The sequence below is a fragment of the Hakea prostrata genome, chromosome 7 (assembly GCF_041222555.1).
Source record: "Hakea prostrata isolate BN-2017 chromosome 7, UWA_Hpros_2, whole genome shotgun sequence".
Lineage (NCBI taxonomy): Eukaryota > Viridiplantae > Streptophyta > Magnoliopsida > Proteales > Proteaceae > Hakea > Hakea prostrata.
The window spans coordinates 11,897,983-11,919,657 of NC_142606.1; the positions used below are offsets into that span (position 1 = coordinate 11,897,983).

Sequence of the window (21,675 nt, forward strand, 5' to 3'; positions counted from 1 at the left end):
TTAATTGCCCACTTAACATCCACTTCCATACCTTGGTCTTCAACAAATCACCGTTCAAAGCCTTAAATCACCAAGAGGTGAAGTAGATTTTGCGAACAACTGCCCAACTTACGGATGAATGTTATTCCTGTCTCTTAGTTGTAGGTACTGCTCCCAAGACTTCTCATTTAGGATTCCCCCTCCCCCCTTCAGTGGCACCCAAGGGTCAAGTGCTAAGTAGTTGTTGAATACTCCTCTCCTATGTTCAGCTTCCTTCCCAGCAAGATAAACATGGCCAAAGCCTTATCTGTTCAAAGATTTCAGCTCATCATCCCACACCTAAGTCACTCAAGAAACATGTTGTTTTCCTTTGTAATTTACTCCAATCCTATTTGACTTTGACCCGGACAAGGTAGAAAAAGCTGTATACCTCCTCCTTCATACATTGGAATGTACAATAGGTAACAGTTCACTGCCCAAAAATCCCTAAGATATGATAGTGATTTTGCCTACATCAGTTGACCACCTTTTGGAAGAGTTGTTATTCCCATCTCCTATATGAACCTACTGCTTCCAAAAATTTTCCTTCAGGATTTTTTTCCACTTCAGTAGCGCAGCCCACACCTTCACCTATACCACAATAAATCCAGTACTATATCATTCACTTGTCAGCCTCCATCACTGCAAGATAAAGATAACCGAAGCCTTATTTCATCCACTATTTTAGCTCATCATCCCAATCCAAAGTCACTCAAGTGAAATGGTGTCCTCCTTTTTTATTTACTGCAGTCCAATTTGAGTTCAACCTAAATAAGGTACAAAAGGCCCTATTACCTCCTCTGGAATTTACAATAGGTAACACTTCAATGCCCTTAAATCTCTAATATATGAATTCAAGTTTCCCCACAGCTGATCACCTTATGCAAGAAACGTTATTCCCATCTCCTATACGTACCTCCAGCGCCCAACATTTCTCCTTTAGGATTTTTTCCACTTCAGCAGTGCAGCCACTCTTTCACTTTTATATCTATAAATCCACTACTGAATCATCCAACAGAGAACTACTTAGTAGCTGATGAATACTCCACTCGCCTTGTTCAATTTTGTTTGCAGCAAGATAAACACAACAGAAGCCTTATTTTTTCCCATGATTTTAGCCCATTATCCCACCTGGAAGTCCCTCAAGAAGAATTGTTCCATGATTTTAGCTCAACCACCCATCTCATCTGGCTCTAAATCAATGTCCCCCTCAAAGCTCCACTATTCCAAGTTCAAGTACTTCATTAGTAAAAGATCCCAAACAGTCACATTTTAAGCTCCGCCACCATATCCTAGGTCTACTAAAACCTCAAACTTCCTATGAGTTTGTGGAATGAGACAAAAATCTAGAACCCCTAGTCAACGCCATGTAATTAGGCTCTCCCCTTGATCACCTTAAAATCCTTACACAACAATCTAATAAACATTCTATTTAGAAACAAATCTATTTGACAACTATGATGTCTGTATTTGAACATAACTAAATGACCTTCCTTTCAAAGCCTTAATGACAACTACATTAAAAGCAAAAGAAATATAAAAATAGATTCCTTACACTTTTCTCCCCAAAAACCATATCCTACACGTCATAGTTGTAGGTGACCCCAAGGTGTCCTGCCATTCTTTCAGTCAGGTAGTTCTGGTGTTGCCTCATTGCCTTAGCAACGCCTTGTCCTCTTACTTGGCGTGGCCTTCGTTTATGTTATTCTCCATCATCTCGCCTCGGCCATGTCACCTTGACAACTATGCTAAGCATACACTTTTATATGCTCCATATAGCTACTCCTCCCAATAATTCTCCTTTAGGAATTGTTTTCTTCTTCAGGAGGGCCACACAGACCTTCTCCATTACATCTCTCTATCCAGCAGTGCACCAACAAAGGTTGAACTAAAAAGTATTTGTTGATTATTCCCCAACTCCTGTTTAACTTCTGCACAAAAACAATATTCTCCATCTACGCATTCTTATCACTTTAATATTGCATCACATGACCATTTTGATCACCCCCGATGATAACTTCTACCACCAAGTCATCCAAATGCTCCCAAGAACATAATTACCACTTTACTTTTGTCCAACTTGAGGACCACGTGCACCAATTATATTGCATTCTCTTTCTCCAACATAAGTACAACAAGAAGCCTTTTTCCCAACTAAATGGGGTCAGCTTAGGGGTGTCAACGGTGCCGTTTGGGGCGGTTTCGGGCTGGGCTTAACGGTTCAGGCTGAAAAACACCTAGCCCAAACACAAACCATTAGAAAAATAACGGTTTCAGTTTGAGCGGGTTTTGGTTTGGGCTAACTAACGGCCCATTATATCACTTCTACGTATAGGGGCAATTAAAGGCCTCGGTTTAACGTGGTTGTGCCACCACAAACAACTTTCTCATAGCTTATCACATATGGGAGACACCCAGACCAACTCTAATATGATCATTCACAATCTTAACCATCCTACTTTTGCCATTCATCTATCTTAGCATCCTCATTTCTGCTACACCGAGTTTATCTACATGATTCTTTTTAACAGCCCAACACTCTACACCTACATCAAAGTTGATCGAATGACGGTCCTACATATTTTTCCATTAAACTTTAAAAGAATACGCCAGTCACACAAGACCCCAGAAGCACCTCTCCACTTCATCGACCCTATTCTAATTCTTTGAGAAATATAATCCTTTATATCACCTCTTTTATTTTTAATTGAACCAAAGCACCTAAAACAATCCCTTTGAGGAATCTCCTTATTGTCAAGTTTCACCACGTCATTGTCTGCCCGATCATCTCTAAAGTTACTAACTAGATACTCTATTTTCGTTCTACTTAGTTTAAAGCCTTTTCATTCCAAAACTGCTCTCAATGATTCCATGATTCTAACTTGGTATTAATCCCCACTAGAGTCTCATTTGTCAACACAATATCATCAGCAAAAAACATAAGCCAAGGAACCTCATCTTGAATGTCTTTGGTTAAGTCATCCATTATAAGTGCAAATAGATAATGGCTTAAAGTTGATCTTTAATGTAGTCTAGTTGTAATTGGGAATTTATTACTTTGTCACTCCGCTGCTCTTACACTTGTGATAGAAACCATCATACATATCCTTATCTAAGTCCACATATGTCCCAAATCCTGCTCCCTCAAATTGCCTACCAATATCTGTTACTACCACCCTTCAGATTCCGAACCGGTAGATGACCTTGCCTTTATAAAATTTACCCATATGCTTTTCAATAATTGTCGTTACAGGTTGGGCCTCGACCCACATGGCGAAGGAGAGCGGGCTTAAGATGGGAGTCAACGTTATGTTGGAACCCTTGGGACTGGCGCATGATTTTGACATTGCTTGCATTTTCGCACATACTCGAGTGCATCCAACCGCATGGTTGCCAATAGAGACCCAACCACAAAATCATTTGATGCCAACATTCTCCGGCTTATATGAGCTCCACATATCCCCGTCACGAACCTCAGCAAGTGCATACTAGGCATTTCGAGGGTCCCACACATTTTAGCAGTGGCACTTAAACGATCGCCTATAAATTGGTCATCTAAAATGGTAATCCTTACCGACTGAATCTAGGATCAGGTCCATCCAGCTTCCCTCCCGCTCAATTTTCCTCAACTCAATTTTTTCTACGCTTAGACAAAACACCACTTCTATATATACTGCAAAGTCGAGTGTTTTAAAGTTCACAGAGGCCAATGGAGATAGCTTCTCTACTTCCTCATTTTCTTTCTGAGGGATTTGTTTCACAACTACATGATCAAAATTGGCCCGGTATTGATAGATACTTGGCCATCTGACTCTTCTTAGCCTCATATTCTCCTTTGATTTGATTTACCACTAGTTGTAAAACACTTCTCACCTCAACCTCCTTAACTCTTAATGCTCGGTAACCTCAAGGACCTCCCAATATTCTTCCCGAACGATACAACGAATGCACAATCCGCCACATGTTCTGACCGAGTGATGCTTTTTCATGAGCATATCATCCACACATATTTCCATGCTTCACCCAATCTGCTCCCTAAAAATTTGTTTATGACCCTCAAGTAAGTTGCTCTACATACTTTAACCCAAATGGCATTACTCAATAGTAGTGGCTTTTTGGCCAGTCATGAATGAAGTGTGCTTCTCGTCATCTGGGTTTATCAATATTAGATTGTACCTTGAGTAAGCACCCATCAAGCAGAGCACTTCATTAGCTGTAGTTGCATCAATGTGGAGGTCGTTTCTAGACAATGGGAAGTAATCTTTCGAGCACGCCCTATTGAGGCCCATATAGTGTGTACACATTCTCCACTTCCAGGTGGGGCATTCAATTGGCACAATTAAACCCAATTGTTCTAGCTTCTCAGCCTCCCCTCGAATTTCATCATGTTTTTTCTGCAAAAAGCATCGCTTGTTTTGAATGACGAGGATTGCATCTTTCTCGTCTGGAGCTTGTAACATACACACACACACTCTCTTCTACAAAAACAAATTATTTTGAATCAAGAAAATAAAATATAGTTGATTATGTTTACTATTGCAGGTGATTCCTAAAGCATTTTGAGAGAATTGTGAAGAAGGAGAAGCCTTCTTATTGAGAAACCATCATCGTCTTTGATCGAAGCTTCCTTGGGAAGGATTACCCACCTCTACATCTTACAAAGAAAACTCAAAACAAGGGTAAGATTTTAGTTTCATCTTCCTCCCGGTGGAGAAAGAGGATGAACTCGTTCACTGGAAATGAGAAAACCATGTAATAGGGGTTAGGTTCAGCAACCCTATTTTTGTAAATTTTGATTCAATGAGGGGTTAGTTTTTGTAATTCTAGGAAGCTTTTGGGCTTAATAACTCTAATTACCAAAATACCCATCCATCCAACCGTTTATTTTTCTATGCGCCAGGTGTCATATTATTGTGCCAAAATAACTACCATTCAAAAAGCAGAGGTATCCGTTTCCTACTCCCGTGTTTCTATCACCAAATATTCAAACATCTCGACGGTTGGTTTTTCTCACTTTATGGGCGGCCCAGTAATCCTTTGTGATGCTGACGGCCCAACAACTGATGGGGCAATGCTATATATAGGTCCACAAATACTGGTACGTATTTATTTGTGGGCCCGACCAACACTTCTGGCTATTGTTGGAATGACATCATCAACGCCATTATTTTCCATCTCAAAACAAATATCCCAGTGCCTTTTTGGACTGTTTACACCATAATCAGCTCATATTTCACATGAAATATGTTATTTTCAAACAAACGAAAAAAAAAGAAGGAAGAAGAAGAAGAAAGAATGAAAGACAAAGAAAGAAAACCTACAGGATTCGTAGGGAATCAGATCTTCTGTGTCTGAGTCTCTTGGTCCATTCAATTGATGACAAATCATTGAATGCAATGCTTGAAACAAAATTAATCTGTTTAGAAATGGTTGTAACACAAACTTCGTTTTCAGCCTTTGCATCAAACAATTACCATCCTTTCCATCCACACGTCATCTATCCGATGATGAATAGACAGAGTGGATGAAAGCTTGGACGGAAAGAATCCAAATTCAAATCTTTAGTGCTAGGTTTTTATATTAGCAAAATTCACGCTAAAATAAGAATGAATAGTTTTTATAAAACTTTTGAGAGAGGGTTTCTTCAAATCTATAATCAATGAAAGTTTGAAGAATTATCAGTCATATGGATGTTCAAGGTTCCATTATTTATTTATGCAAGAAAAATATAGAAGGATCAATTAGGATAAGGTAGCCATTTTTTTTTTCACACGATATGAATTTTAATATTTTACTTGTCACTCTCACACCTTTATGACACTTAAAGGGAATTGAGGAGGTGAAAAAAGAAACCATTGAATGCATGTCAAATTACTAAACTCGTGAAAATTGGGTTTGAAAACTACAATTTTTCACAGAAAGTCTAATCAAGGAGAGCTTTTTTCAAAGGCTTTCCATCTATATATAAAGGCGTGTAATGTGGTGAAAACTTTATAAACTCATCCTATAGAAGCATTGCAAGATGAAGCTGATTACCTTCTTGCTGGTGTCTGTTGGGTTTCTTCAACTGATCTCGTCTGTCATTAGCTGTGCATTGAATCGCAGCCAGTTCCCTTCCTCTTTTCTTTTTGGAACAGCGACATCTTCTTATCAGGTAATAGATATATACATGGTTTCTTCAGTTTTTACTTTTCACTGCAAGTATATAGATCATTTCTATCATCTTAATGCCCAGAGTTCAAAAGCTTCAAATTAATGAAGATTTTGTAGTATTACTTTAGGAACTTGAGATAGAATTCATCTTCAAAAGTTATCATTGCCTTTTAGAACTGGAGAGCTAGAACTGGTGGAATAGGTTTTAGTCTACATCTGGGTAGATAAGATGGTGTTAATGGCATTCCATCATGGAATTCTAAATTTCTTAATAATCAAATCAAATCAAATCAGTTTTGCTGATTGCAACATCCAACCAATTTTCAGAAACAGTTACAGTGGAATTTCATTTGGGGTATTTACTGTTTGTGGGATTAAAAATTCATAAAACGACCAAAAAATGTGGTTGCTGTCTTTCCGGAGCAGTGTCAATATTGAATTTTCTTGATCTCATTTTTTCCAAATCTTGTTTCCCAGATAGAGGGTGCCTACTTAGCAGGTAACAAAAGCCTTTGCAACTGGGATGTATTCACTCACCAGCAAGGTGTTTTTCTGTTTTTCATTAAAAAAACTGGATGGTTACTCTAGAAGGTAAGGTAAAAAAGATGTTAAACTGATGCAGACCTGTTTGTTTTTATTTTATTTTTTTCAATTTTCAAGGGAAAATAAAGGATGGAAGCACTGGAGATGTTGCAGATGATCACTACTATCTGTATACGGTAAGATAGTCACTGGAAATAGATTTTCATTCTATCCTGCCCATCTCAGACAAGTTTTAAGGAGAAAAAGGCTCTCTATCTCTTGGTTTTGACCATAAATTATTTCCAGGAAGATGTGAAGTTGATGACTTCCTTGGGTGTAAATTCTTATAGATTCTCCATTTCATGGTCCAGAATCCTTCCCAGTAAGTTGCTACAGTAGTTCCTCTTTTTTATTGCTATCTGTTAAGGAAAACTTCTGTATAAAGCTATAGATTAAAAATCATATGCACTAGCTCAATCTCAGGGGGAAGATTTGGAGAAGTTGATCCTGTTGGAATTGACTTTTACAACAAGCTGATTGATGAACTCCTGCAGAAAGGTTAATTAACTCTTAAATTTGATCATATCTACAGTTATAGTCCTTGTTCTGAAACTCAAAATCTTAATCCCAAAGTTAATTTGATTTACGTGAACTTGTAGTTATCTTGTGTTATTGAATCAGGAATAGAACCATTTGTTACACTGAACCATTATGATATTCCTCAAGAACTTGAAGATCGATACGGCTCATGGTTGAGCCCACAAATACAGTAGGTCTTCCTGATAATTAGTTTCTGGTTTGATCAAGGCATGAACAAGCAGGTTCTTTTTCTCAGGAAAATTGTTTAATTGCAGGCAAGATTATGGGTATTTCGCAGAAGTGTGTTTCAAAGCTTTTGGAGATAGAGTGAAATACTGGACCACATTCAATGAACCAAATGTTGTGGCCAGTAGTGGTTACCGTACTGGAACTTATCCGCCCAACCACTGCTCATCTCCGGCCGATGGTTGCCAATCTGGGGATTCAGCTATTGAGCCATACTTTGCTGCACACAATATAATATTATCACATGCTACTGCAGTCAGCATCTATCGGAAAAGTTATCAGGTACAAGTTTATGACTCTCGATCTTCTGTCCTTCAGGGTAAAAGTTTCTGTGTCCTTTGTACCTCTCCTCCACAAATTAGGAGGAAGTCCACCATCGAGTTATGGTAAGTGGAACCTCCAGTGGGCTCCCCATAGGCTCTGTTCTCTTAATATATGATGGAGAGCTATGAAGAGAGCACAAACCTCTACCCTCATGAGTTGTAGATCCGGACTCCAAGTTCATTCTTTTGGGATAAGTTTTCCATATCTATGGAGAAGAGAGAATCCCTTGACCAAAGTTGACGTGTGACCCGACCCACTTGTCATCATTAACCCAAGCCTCTAATTATACATGAAATCCTTGGATTAATGATTGCGAGATTTAAATTAGTTTGGTTGTGAAAATTAATGGATTCATTAAGTCTAGAGATTCATCATTTTACACTAAAAACATGAATCCGTAAATTTATGGGCATGGATTTCACCCCTATTATAAAAGCGCTAAACATTTGCACATTCACAAAAATCACGTCAACCAAATAATTTTTTAGGATGAATCCACAAATTTTATTCCACAACCAAACAGTTAATTTTATGAATTACTATTCCATAGATTTGAAATCTCCAAACTCATGTAACCAAAGAGGCCCTAAAACATTCTCTTTTTTCTAACTAATGGGTTTAATTAGATCTCTATGGTGAGGAAGATCTCTCTTCAAACTAAGCAAATAGTGATTGGAAATAAGCAAATAATGATCTGCAATGTTTCTTCCTTAAATTGCAAGGTTAATCAAACTGGTATGATTGGAATGGTGATGAGCTCTTCTTGGTACGTACCGTTCAGAGATATTCCTGCAGATCGTTCAGCAGTGCAACGGGCTCTTGCTTTTGAAAGTGCATGGTAAGGAAGGTTGGGACTCAGATTCTAGTCCTGATCCTCTATCCTGAAGAGCTAGCCTTGATTGTCATCTGAAGCTATTGTAATTTTGTTTATCACTCTCATTAAAATAGATACCCTTGATGTGTTAATTAGGTTCATGGATCCGATAATCTATGGTGATTATCCACCTGAAATGCGCCAAATATTGGGTTCAAGGCTTCCAATATTCTCAGAAGATGATAAGGAAAAATTAAAAACCAAGTTGGATTTCATTGGAATTAACCATTATACAACCAAATATGCACAAGACTGTTTTTTCTCTGAATGCAACTTTACTGCTTCTCAAGGGGATTCCTTTGTGCAAACCACAGCGGAGAGAGATGGCATTCTTATTGGAAACACGGTAAGGAAGAAAAAGTTAGTGTGTAATTTTGAAATTATTATTGTTATTATTGACATAAATCTGTTTACTTTTTCCTGCTTCCAGACTGCAAAGCCAGATTTATATGTAGTTCCTTATGGCATGGAAAAGATCGTTATGTACTTCAAACAAAGATATAACAACACTCCAATATTTATCACAGAAAATGGTATAAGCTTCATAGATTGATACTTTTTTTGTTCCGTTTCCTTTTATAGATACTTTTCTAAGAAGTATATGAATTTGCTTATATGTAAGTGTTTGATGATATAGAGTATAATTTCTACCCCAAAAAAAGAAGATGATATAGAGTATTACATTCAATGCAGGATATTCACAGGCAAGCAGTGAAGATGATCCCATGAAGGATTTTTTGAATGACACAGCAAGGGTAGAGTTCTTGAGTTGCTACCTAGCTTCTCTTACTACAGCAATGAGGTATAATTTTATCAAAACCTATATGATGCACATTACAACCCCTTTCCTTGATTTTCCTTGAGATGAGTCAGCCTTGTCTAGATTTCAAAACCCCATTAGCCAAACTTGGTCTAATCCCACATGAACTAGATATTCATGGATTGGTAGTTTTATTAATAATTTTAACTTATATAGTTAGAGTTTTCGTATAAAGTTTTTCCTTTCATAATGTGGTGAAGGTTCACTGCACCATTCTAGTATTCACAAACTCTTACAGGGTTTTGATATGCTTCTTAAAATACCTTCTTGCATTCATCTAAAGCCTTGGAATGAACAGATTCACATTCACTATAGCTTGAGGAAGATTTGATCCATCTATATATGTGTTTGTGTATAATTCCAGGCATGGTGCTGACGTGAGAGGTTATTTCATATGGTCACTTCTCGATAATTTTGAATGGCTATATGGATATACTTTGCGGTTTGGAATTTGTTATGTTGATTATAATACATTGGAGAGAACACCAAAATTATCTGCAATGTGGTACAAGCAATTTCTTGATGGAGGGAAGGCATCAAAACAGAAAGCAAGTCTTAGAAGTGCAATGCATCTACCTTCATAACCACATAGATGTGCTATTTATGTTATTTTGATAATTGTTATACTAGTGAATTCTGAAAATGAGTACATTTTAAATAGAAAACTTACCATTTAGATAAAAAGAAAAGCAAGGTGTACTATTGTAAAAGAGTCTGACTATTGAATGAAAGTGTTGAACTAAGTCTTACCAAAAAAAAAGAGAAAAAGTTGAACTAAGAAATTATATACATTTTTTTTTTGGGCTAATAGCCCATTGTTTCATCCCTCTAGGATAGAGGATAACCATACTTTTACTTTCAGCACCATATTTGTAGGGGAATCTACCTTGTTAGTATTTAAAGGTAAACTCCCTTGTAGAATATGTAGTAGAAGAATCATCAAGTTAGGTTATCCTCCACTTTCTATCTAGTTCCTCAAAAAATGCCAAATGAGCAAAAGTAATTTCTTGTGGCATACCATGAACGGTACTGTGTCGCCTTGACACTGAAGTATATGATTTGCCTTGTCAGATATGTGTATAAACATTGAAGGAGAGTTTATGTTTTTTATTTGTTACAGTGGCTGCATTGCAAGCCGTAGGATCTTGCCATGTGTGCAAAAATAGATTCAATAGTTTTGAGAGAAAACACAAAGATAGACATATAAATATGAGTTTTACTTTTAAATTTTAAGGCTTAATATTTTCTAAATTTGCAAAATGAAGCCCGACTCAATCCCCCAATTTCCCAAACTCTAGGTGTGAATAACCCACGACGGCGAGAGGGAGAGACAAAGGTGAAGGGGATTTCTAGCAAGTGATGATGGAATAAAGAAGCCGAAAGGGGAGAAGGGTTTTACTGACAGAAAAAGGGGAAGCTATGACAGGCTCTGATTTCCATCTTGCCAAGGCTTTGTTATGTAGATTTAGTAGTTATTGTTAGAACCAATAGACCAGAGGCACAGTACAGACATACCAATTACAGAATCAAGAAGAAACAAATATATAAAATATTCTTTATGTTAGAATCACTTACCCGAATGTAGTAGAATGAGCGAAAGGAAAAAACAGCACGAACTTTCACAGAGTGAGTTGAGGTGTACGAACTGTACTTTTCCTTAAGGTATTTGAACGCCCCCTTTATGCTGCTGGGTTTGACCTTGACATTCTTACCTCCAAGATACAACAACTCTTAGATCCGAAGGCAGCACTCCAACGGAGTCTACTTGCAAAGGAGATCCGAAGGTAATACACAGCACCGAATGAAGAAACAAAAGAAGGAATTTCCTAACACTAGATTTTCGAAATTCTGTTTTTCACCAAAAACGGAAATTCAATCTTGTTCAGAGCTTAACCTCTATTTACTGACTCGTATGGACACCTTCAGAGGGCTGCACATGTACGTAAGGTCACCTGCAGAGAGTTGTGACTGTATGATCAGTCACCTCCCTACTGCAAAACCTAAAAACGGGTTCCGCTTTCTAGATCCATCATAGACAAATTAATATTATTTATATAATATTACAGTGCCCCATGGCTTGGTCAAACTAGGGTCTACGGACCACTACCGCAACAACGCCCGACTTGGTCCAGCTCATTGCATGCGCGTGATCCACACATAGCTCTCTACCAGCATACACCCCACTTAGGAGCTATATACGATTATATAATCATATAATCATTAGCTCCATCCGATGTGGGACTAAATGCATATGGTAATCTAAATCACCTAATATACATCCAAAAGAGTCCTATAGAAACAAGAGTCCTAAAACAAAACTAGACAGTTATAAGCATATGGCAACACTAGTAGAACCATAGAAACAAAATGGTAACGAGAGACAACAGCACAAAGATGCATGAAAAATCCCTTAGAATTCAGTAACAAAAATCTTAGAGAAGAGAGAGGGAATATTATATATGTGGTTTTATATGAGCACGAAAGCATTATATTACAGTAACTGGATTCTATAAATCTTGTAAGAAGAAAGCAGAAAAGGTGATCAACAGTGAATCCAAGATCAAATTTCGAAATAGGAAAAGACCCAGTCCAGCAGGGTGGCTCATGTGTCCTAGACACAGAGATCCCTGAAAAGTTCAAATGCCTTCCCCATTTTTGTTCATGCTTCTTCGTCACCATGCTGGTGCTCTCCTGCTCTCAAAATTTTCGTCCAATCTCATCAGGATTTGGGAACATGCTTTACAAACACCTTTGCACTTACCTTGGCTCCCTCTAATGATGAATTGAGTTTTGTACATTATGTGAAGTAACAAGTACAGTATTTAAAATTACATAAGAATACAAGATTGAGATGTATAATACAAGAATACATATAAGCATACTTAAGAGTTAGATGATGGAGGGAGACTGTCAAGAGAGACACAGCATACTTAAAGAGTCTGTTTCCCTCACAATGGCTCAAATACAATGACTTTCTAATATTGATAACCTAACTTAAAATGCAGATATACAAATAAAAAATAACATCAAATTGAGAGAGTTGATGTGTTAAAAATCTACTTCGCTTGTCACCCCTCCAACCCCAATTTAACAAGACTCTCGTTTAGAATAATTACTTTTAACATTTTTCTAAGTCCACGAATTCTAAGATTCCTCTCTGTCTGGTTCCTTGTGTCATAAAACCAGCTTCCCCTCAGTAAAATGCCACAGGAGAATCTCATCATCATTCCATAACCCTAATGTGGTTCACATTGCCATATAGAATTGATAAGGATTTCCTATTTAGTCCAAGATTCCCTAACACCAGATTCCTTCATCCTTCAGATTTCCTGTATTTGTTCATTACTATAACAGACAAGAGAAAGGTTTCCTTCCATGTTTGAAAAGTAATAGTGAGAACCATCTTCTTTCCTTAAATTCACGTTCAAGAAGTGATGGTAACTCTCTAAGCACCTAATGTACCAGATCAAACGAGTACATCTTCACAGAATATGTCATCCAATGAGGAGCACCATTGATGATTGGTGTTCCATCACGAATCCATCTGGCATTGAGGGTATCTTCAACTTTTTCCACTTATGAGAATTCAAAGAGTACACAACAAAGTAATGAATGAAATTAAAACGATCTTTTCTAGTTAAAACTAGAGCTAAACATGAACAATAATCAACAATCATAAAAAAGTGACACTTCTTGGCATACACTATTAAATGTATGAACTTCAGACTTCAGTAATGAATAAATTAAAAAGTTTTAGATGAATCTCAACAAAACAGAGGCACAAAAACATACAAATCGCACTAACTTCAAGAGCTCATCTTCACAATTCCATGTTGGATTTGGAGAATGAAAAGTTACCAATCTCTAGTCCAAATTTCAACTTGATGGGACACCTAATGACTGTCCGATGAAGGGTATGATCGACATTGGACAGGGGGGCACACTGAAAAACTGAATTAGAGCTCATTTCTTGGGAATTTCTTCCTCCTCAGTTTGTTGTTCAACAAACATGCAATTAATCCATCTTTTGACTTTCAAAGAAAAAAAAGATTAAAATGCCTATATATAAAACATTTGGACTGACTCAAATAATGGACCATCCACCACATGAAGGGAAACCCAACCCAACCCTACATAATGGCGATAGAGACGGTAAGGGTTCTTATCTTTACACTCCCACTGATGAAGAGTTAGAGAGAAGAACCAGGCTTATCTTCCAAATTCCAAATGAAAGTAAACACATAATCATGTGCAGAAAACTTATCCGTTCTTGTCATGTTCATATGTACAAGACCTGATCACTCCTTTAATTAGGTACATAAATAAATCACGTACCTGATTTTAGGTTCGGATTGAATTGATCTTTTTCCTGGGAATTGAAAGTGAATGTGAAATCCAACTAATATGGAGTGTTTCAATTTGATTCAATTTGGTTTCGTTTTGGGGAGAACATGTATAATTTATTTTCTTGAGTTTGGAGTTTACTAAATATTGGAATTTTTTTTTATTTTATTTTATTTTATAGATATGAGGTTCATCTGGGCCAGCTTGCACGCATCACGATTTACATCCTCAAGGCTAGGGAAGTTGGATCTTTAACCGCTTTAACATACCACCTTTGGCAAATATTGGAAACTTGATAACGACTTAGATTGCTTTTGAGTTTTATTAACAATCAATCAATAAGTTGCGTGACGGAAACCCTTTTGAATTTCTTCCTTCTTTCTTGGTAAGAACCCTCCTTTTGGATTTCATTACGCATTCCGAATGAAGAAATACATCTATCAGAGAATATGTTCCTAATTCTATATGAGGCGGCTTAATTGGCAAAACACTAACACTTCTATGTAGGAGATTAGAATTCGAATCCCTTAGAGCAAGGGATGAGCTCCGCCTATATTAATTATATAAAAACTCCCCTTAGGAAGTAGTTGAGGTGCGCATGTTGAAGTCCCAAAAAATAAAATTACTATTTTATCCCAATATCTTATTCTTAAAATCATATTGGCGAGTCCATCTTCCTCATTTACCCATATTAAAAAGAAAATTTTCTACAGAAGAAGGAATCAATGGTTGGGAGGATGATTTGGGTGTGGTCGTCTATGGTGGTTGGGAAGGATATGTATTAAAATTGTTGGACGGACCAGATGGTCCAAGCATGACTGCACAAGTGAGAATGATCCAAAAAGGACGTCCTTGAATATTTACATAAATGGGGATTGTGGGTGGAGAGGGGGAAGTTCGACTAATATTTCATTTAGGTTAAAATATCAAGGCAGTTTTATTTTTTATTTTTAAACTATATGTTAACACAATGTAGTAAATAACTTAAAAGCACTTTGGTCACTTCACATTTGAAATTTAAATATATTTAACGGTGACTAACGGTGTTTGTTTGCTCAAGATCCACACGTATCATATTACATCAAGGAAACCCAACATTAGTTTATGGTCCATTAAAAGAACTTACATGTAAAAAACTTTTTTTTTATTTATTAAAAGGGCATAAGGATATTTAAGTCGTAAAAATAATTTTTTTTCATGTTAATTGTGTTTTTTTGGATATCACTAAGGAAGATAAATGCAAGTAGTCAATTTTTTTGAGTTAAAAATAACTTACGTCAAATCTCATGAGTCCATATGAAAATTATTCGAAAAAAAAATGCTAAAAAACAACATATAATTTCTTTTACTGAGTTTTAACGGTAAAAATCACACACGCTTATCTGATCACCGGTTGAACCGGCCAGTTTGACAATGTGTAACCGTCTAACGGCGATGGCAACTGCCAAAATAACTACCATTCAAAAAGCAGAGGTCTCCGTTTCCGACCCCCGTGTTTCTATCACCAAATATTCAAACATCTCGACGGTTGGGTTTTCTCCCTTTATGGGCGGCCCAATAATCTTTGTGATGCTGACGGCCCAACAACTCATGGGGCATGCTATATACGTCTACAAATATTGTTGCACATATTTATTTGTGGGCCCGACCAACACTTCTGGCTATTGTTGGAATGACATCATCAACGCCATTATTTTCCATCTCAAAACAAAAAAAAACCCATTGTTAATTATACAAGAAAAATATAGAAGGATCAATTTGGATAAAGTAGCCATGTTTTTTTTCTTCTAATTCACACGATATGAATTTAAATATTTTACTTGTCACCCTCACACAAAAAGAAACAATTGGATGCTGTCAAATTAACTAAACTCGTGACAATTGGGTTGAAAACTACCATTTTTCACATTCTCTCTAATCAAGGAGAGCTTTTTTCAAAGGCTTTCCATCTATATAAAGGCCTATAATGTAGTGAAAACTTTCCATACTCATCTTATAGAAGCATTGCAAGATGAAGCTGATTACCTTCTTGCTGGTGTCTGTTGGGTTTCTTCAACTGATCTCGTCTGTCATTAGCTGTGCATTGAATCGCAGCCAGTTCCCTTCCTCTTTTCTTTTTGGAACAACGACATCTTCTTATCAGGTAATAGAAATATACATGGTTTCTTCAGTTTTTACTTTTCACTGCAAGTATATAGATCATTTCTATCATCTTAATGCCCAGAGTTCAAAAGCTTCAAATGAAGATTTTGTAGTATTACTTACTAGGAACTTGAGATAGAATTCATCTTTAAAAGTTATCATTACCTTTCAGAACTGGAGAGCTAGAACTGGTGGCCAAAAGCCAAATAGGTTTAAGTCTACATCTGGGTAGATAAGATGGTGTTAGTGGCATTCCATCATGTAATTCTAAATTTCTTAATAATCAAATCAGTTTTGCTGATTGCAACATCCAAACAATTTTCAGAAACAGTTACAGTGGAATTTCATTTGGATATTTACTGTTTGTGGGATTAAAAATTCATAAAACGACCAAAAACTGTGGTTGCTGTCTTTTTCAGGAGCAGTGTCAAGATTGAATTTTTTTGATCTCATTTTTTCCAAGTCTTGTTTCCCAGATAGAGGGTGCCTACTTAGCAGGTAACAAAAGCCTTAGCAACTGGGATGTGTTCACTCACCAGCAAGGTGTTTTTCTGTTTTTCATTAAAAAAAACTGGATAGTTACTCGAGAAGGTAAGGTAAAGAAGATGTTAAACTGATACAGACCTGTTTGTTTTTATTTTATTTTCTTCAATTTTCAAGGGAAAATAAAGGATGGAAGCACTGGAGATGTTGCAGATGATCACTACTATCTGTATACGGTAAGATAGTTACTGGAAATAGATTTTCATTCTATCCTGCCCATCTCAGACAAGTTTAAGGAGAAAAAGGCTCTCTCTTGGTTTTGACCATAAATTTTTTCAGGAAGATGTGAAGTTGATGACTTCCTTGGGAGTAAATTCTTATAGATTCTCCATTTCATGGTCCAGAATCCTTCCCAGTAAGTTACTACAGTAGTTGGTCGTTTTTATTGTTATCTCTTCAGCAAAACTTGTGTATAAAGCTATAGACTTAAAAATCATATGCACCTCAATCTCAGGGGGAAGATTTGGAGAAGTTGATCCTGTTGGAGTTGACTTTTACAACAAGCTGATAGATGAACTCCTGCATAAAGGTTAATTAACTCTTAACTTTGATCATATCTACAGTTTTAGTCCTTGTTTTGAAACTCCAAATCTTAATCCCTCAGTTAATTTGATTTATGTGAACTTGTAGTTATCTTGTGTTATTGAATCAGGAATAGAACCATTTGTTACACTGAACCATTATGATATTCCTCAAGAACTTGAAGATCGATACGGCTCATGGTTGAGCCCACAAATACAGTAGGTCTTCCTGATAACTAGTTTCTGGTTTGATCAAGGCATGAACAAGCAGGTTCTTTTTCTCAGGAAAATTGTTTAATTGCAGGCAAGATTTTGGGTATTTCGCAGAAGTGTGTTTCAAAGCTTTTGGAGATAGGGTGAAATACTGGACCACGTTCAATGAGCCAAATGTTGTGGTCAGTAAAGGTTACCGTACTGGAACTTATCCGCCCAACCACTGCTCATATCCAGCTGATGGCTGCCAATCTGGGGACTCAGCTATTGAGCCATACTTTGCTGCACACAACATAATATTATCACATGCTACTGCAGTCAGCATCTACAGGAAAAGTTATCAGGTACAAGTTTATGAGTCTGCTCTATCCGTAAGGGTAAAAGTCTTTGCTTCCTTTGTATCTACAACTACAACAACAACAATAATAAACCTTTTCTCAACTAAATTGGGTTGGCTATGTGGATTCTTGCCTTTCAATCAGTTCTGTTTGAGACCATGCTAGATACTAGGCCTAAGATATGCATATCTTTTCTCAGCACTTCTCTTAAGGTTGTCTTAGGTCTACCCCGAGCTTTTCTAATTCCTTCAATTTGGATTATATCACTTCTCTGTACAGGAGCATTTATAGGTCTCTGTTGAACGTGGTCGTGCCACCTCAAACGACTTTCTCGAAGCTTATCACTTATGAACCAACTCCCAAAAATGATCATTTTTTAATTTATCTTATCCATCCTAGTTTTGCCACTCATCCATCTTAGTATCCTCATTTTTGTCACACTGCATGAGTTTATCTATATGATTCTTTTTAACAGCCCAACACTTTACACTATACATCATAGCTGGTAGAACAACAGTCCTATAGAATTTTCCTTTAAGTTTTAATGGAATATGCCGATCACACAAGACCCCGAACGCACTCTCCACTTCATCCATCCTATTTTAATTCTTTGGGAAACATCACTCTCTAAATCACTTCTTTTGCTTATGATTGAATTTAAGTACCTAAAACATTCACTCGATCTGGGAATCTCCTTATCATCAAGTATCACCACCTTATCGTCTATCTGATCATGACTAAAGTTACAAACTAGAAATTATGTCTTTGTTCTACTTAGTTTAAAGCTTTTTGATTCCAAAGCTGCTCTCCATGATTCTAATTTGGTATTAATTCTCACTCGAGTCTCATCAATCAACACAATATCATCAACAAAAAACATACACTAGGGGACCTCATCTTGGATGTCTTTGCTTAATTCATCTATTAAAAGTGCAAAAAGATATGGGCTTAAAGTTTATCCTTAATGTAGTCCAACTGTAATTGGGAATTCATTACTTTATCCCCCCACTATGCTTTAAGATATGTGCTTCCTTTGTATCTCTCCACCATAAATTAGGAGGGATCCACCTTTGAGTTATGGTAAAATGAATCAGAGATGGGACCTCAGTGGGCTCTGCCCTCTAAATGTATGGTGAATAGGTATGAGGAGAGCACAGACCTCTACCTTCATGAGCTGTGGATTCAAACTCCGAGTTCATTCTGTTGGGATAACTTTTTTATATCTATGGAGAAGAGAGAATCACTTAACCAAAGACAAAGTGTGACCGACCCACTTGTCATCACTAACCCAAGCCTCTTATTTTACATGATCTAAGGGTTTAATTAGATCTCTATGGTGAGGAGGAGGAGGATCTCTCTTCAGAAACTTAGAGTCCCAAAAGATAGTTTTTTTCCCCCTAAATTAAACTAAGCAAATAATGATCTGCATTGTTTCTTCCTTAAATTGCAAGGTTAATCAACGTGGTATGATTGGAATGGTGATGAGCACTACTTGGTACGTACCGTTCAGAGATATTCCTGCAGATCGTTCAGCAGTGCAACGGGCTCTTGCTTTTGAAAGTGCATGGTAAGGAATTCAAGTCCTGATCCTCTATCCTGATGAGCTAGCCTTGATTGTCATCTGAAGCTATTGTAATTTTGTTTATCTCTCTCATTAAAATAGATACCCTTGATGTGTTAATTAGGTTCATAGATCCGATAATCTATGGTGATTACCCACCTGAAATGCGCCAAATATTGGGGTCAAGGCTGCCAATATTTTCAGAAGATGACAAGGAAAAATTAAAAACCAAGTTGGATTTCATTGGAATTAACCATTATACAACCAAATATGCACAAGACTGTTTTTTCTCTGAATGCAACTTTACTGCTTCTCAAGAGGATTCCTTTGTGCAAACCACAGGGGAGAGAGATGGCATTCTTATTGGAAACTTGGTAAGGAAGAAAAACCTGGTGTGTACTTTTGAAATTATTATTGTTATTATTGACATACATCTGTTTACTTTTTCCTGCTTCCAGACTGCAATGTCAGATTTCTACGTAGTTCCTTATGGCTTGGAAGAGATCGTTATGTACTTCAAAGAAAGATATAACAACACTCCAATATTTATCACAGAAAATGGTATAAGCTTCATAGATTGATATTTTTTTTTTGTTTCCTGACATAGATACTTTTCAAGAAGTATATGAATTTGCTCATATGTATGTGTTTGATTATATAAAGTATTACATGCAATGCAGGATATTCACAAGCAAGCAGTGAAGATGATCCCATGACGGATTTTTTGAATGACACAGCAAGGGTAGAGTTCTTGAGTTGCTACCTAGCTTCTCTTACTACAGCAATGAGGTATAATTTTATCAAAACCTATATAATGCACATTACACCCCCTTTCCTTGATTTTCCTTTAGATGATTCAGCCTTGTCTAGATTTCAAAACCCCATCAGCCAAACTTGGTCTAATCCCACATGAACTAGATATTCATGGATTGGTAGTTTTGTTAATATTTTTTTTAACTTATACAGTTAGAATTTATGTATAAAGTTTTTCCTTTCGTAATGTGGTGAAGGTTCACTGTATCATTCTAGTATTCACAAACTCTTACAGGATTTTGGTATGCTTTTTAAAATATCTTCTTGTATTCATCTAAAGCCTTGGAATGAATAGATTCACAATCACTATAGCTTGAGGAAGATTTGATCCATCTATATATGTGTGTTTGTGTATATTTGCAGGCATGGGGCTGACGTGAGAGGTTATTTCATATGGTCTCTTCTCGATAACTTTGAATGGCTATATGGGTATACTTTGAGGTTTGGAATTTATTATGTTGATTTTAATACATTAGAGAGAACACCAAAATTATCTGCAATATGGTACAAGCAATTTCTTGATGGAGAGAAGGCATCAAAACAGAAAGCAAGTCTTAGAAGTGCGATGTATCTACCTTCATAGCCACATAGATGTGCTATTTATGTTATTTTGATAATTGTTGTACTAGTAAATAATGAAAATGAGTACATTTTAAATAGAAAACTTACCATTCGGGTAAAAAAGCAAGGTGTACTATTTTAAAGAGTCTAACTACTGAAATGAAAACGTTGAACTAAGAAATTATATATATATTTTTTGGGTTAATAGCCCATTGTTTCATCCCTAAAGGATAACCCTATTTTGACTTTTGGCACTATATTTTTAGGGGAATCTACCTTGTTAGTATTTAAAGGTAAACTTCCCTATAGAATATGTAGTAGAAGGATCATCAAGTTAGGTTATCCTCCACTTTCCATCTAGTTCCTAAAAAAATGCCAAATGAGCAAAAGTAATTCCTCGTGGCATACCATGAACGGTATTGTGTCACCTTGACGCTGAAAAATATGATTTGCCATGTCAAATATGTGTATATACATTAAAGGAGTGTTTATGATGTTTATCTGTTGCAGTGGCTGCATTGCGAGCCATAGGATCTTGCCATTTGTGCAAAAATAGATCTAATGGTTGTGAAAGAAAACACACACACACACACACACATATAATTAAGTTTTATTTTTACATTTTAAGGCTTAATATTTTCTAAATTTACAAAATGAAGCCCTACTCTACCCAACTCAATCCTCCAATTTCCCAAACCCTAGGTGTGAATAACCGTGACGGCGAGAGGAGAGACAAAGGTGAAGGGGATTTCTAGCAAGTGATGATGGAATAAAGAAGCCGAAAGGGGAGAAGGGTTTTATTGTGAGAAAAAGGGGAAGCTATGACAGGCTCTGATTTCCATGTTGCCAAGGCTTTGTTAGGTAGAGTTAGGTAATTATATGCATATGGCAACACTAGTAGAACCCATAGAAACAAAATGTTAACGAGAGACAACAGCACAACGATGCATGAAAAATCCCTTAGAATTCAGTAACAAAAATCTTAGAGAAGAGAGAGGGCATATTATATATGTGGTTAATTTTAAATGAGCACGAAAGCATTATATTACAGTAGGCCCAAAGAGCTTGGGCAGAATTCTGGACTATTACAAAACCACTTAATC

At 36.7% G+C, this 21,675-nt stretch overlaps 2 protein-coding genes across 7 annotated transcripts; both read left to right on the forward strand.

The window, feature by feature from the left end:
• The first annotated feature begins 5,898 nt into the window (after positions 1–5,898).
• Positions 5,899–10,296, forward strand: LOC149009793 (beta-glucosidase 18-like). Of its 4 annotated transcripts, XM_089163614.1 has the most exons (12): positions 5,899–6,172; positions 6,649–6,715; positions 6,832–6,890; positions 7,000–7,075; positions 7,177–7,251; positions 7,375–7,462; positions 7,548–7,800; positions 8,565–8,680; positions 8,813–9,062; positions 9,147–9,249; positions 9,410–9,518; positions 9,901–10,296. In XM_089163614.1, exons 1-12 carry the CDS (start codon positions 6,041–6,043, stop codon positions 10,118–10,120), a joined length of 1,548 nt encoding a protein of 515 aa, XP_089019740.1. In that variant the 5' UTR covers positions 5,899–6,040; the 3' UTR covers positions 10,121–10,296. The 4 variants fall into 4 exon arrangements, with proteins under 4 accessions (XP_089019740.1, XP_089019742.1, XP_089019741.1 ...); XM_089163616.1 differs by lacking the exon at positions 6,649–6,715 and having other exon boundaries at positions 6,084–6,172; positions 7,166–7,251; XM_089163615.1 differs by lacking the exon at positions 6,649–6,715 and having other exon boundaries at positions 6,084–6,172.
• A 5,582-nt stretch (positions 10,297–15,878) lies between these two features.
• On the forward strand, positions 15,879–21,563 carry LOC149009794 (beta-glucosidase 18-like). 3 transcript variants are annotated; one of them, XM_089162996.1, is made up of 12 exons: positions 15,879–16,023; positions 16,499–16,565; positions 16,683–16,741; positions 16,845–16,920; positions 17,020–17,094; positions 17,218–17,305; positions 17,391–17,643; positions 19,089–19,204; positions 19,323–19,572; positions 19,657–19,759; positions 19,879–19,987; positions 20,375–21,563. In XM_089162996.1, exons 1-12 carry the CDS (start codon positions 15,892–15,894, stop codon positions 20,592–20,594), a joined length of 1,548 nt encoding a protein of 515 aa, XP_089019122.1. In that variant the 5' UTR covers positions 15,879–15,891; the 3' UTR covers positions 20,595–21,563. The 3 variants fall into 3 exon arrangements, with proteins under 3 accessions (XP_089019122.1, XP_089019123.1, XP_089019124.1); XM_089162997.1 differs by having other exon boundaries at positions 16,499–16,520; XM_089162998.1 differs by lacking the exon at positions 16,499–16,565 and having other exon boundaries at positions 16,005–16,023.
• The last annotated feature ends 112 nt before the right edge of the window (positions 21,564–21,675 follow it).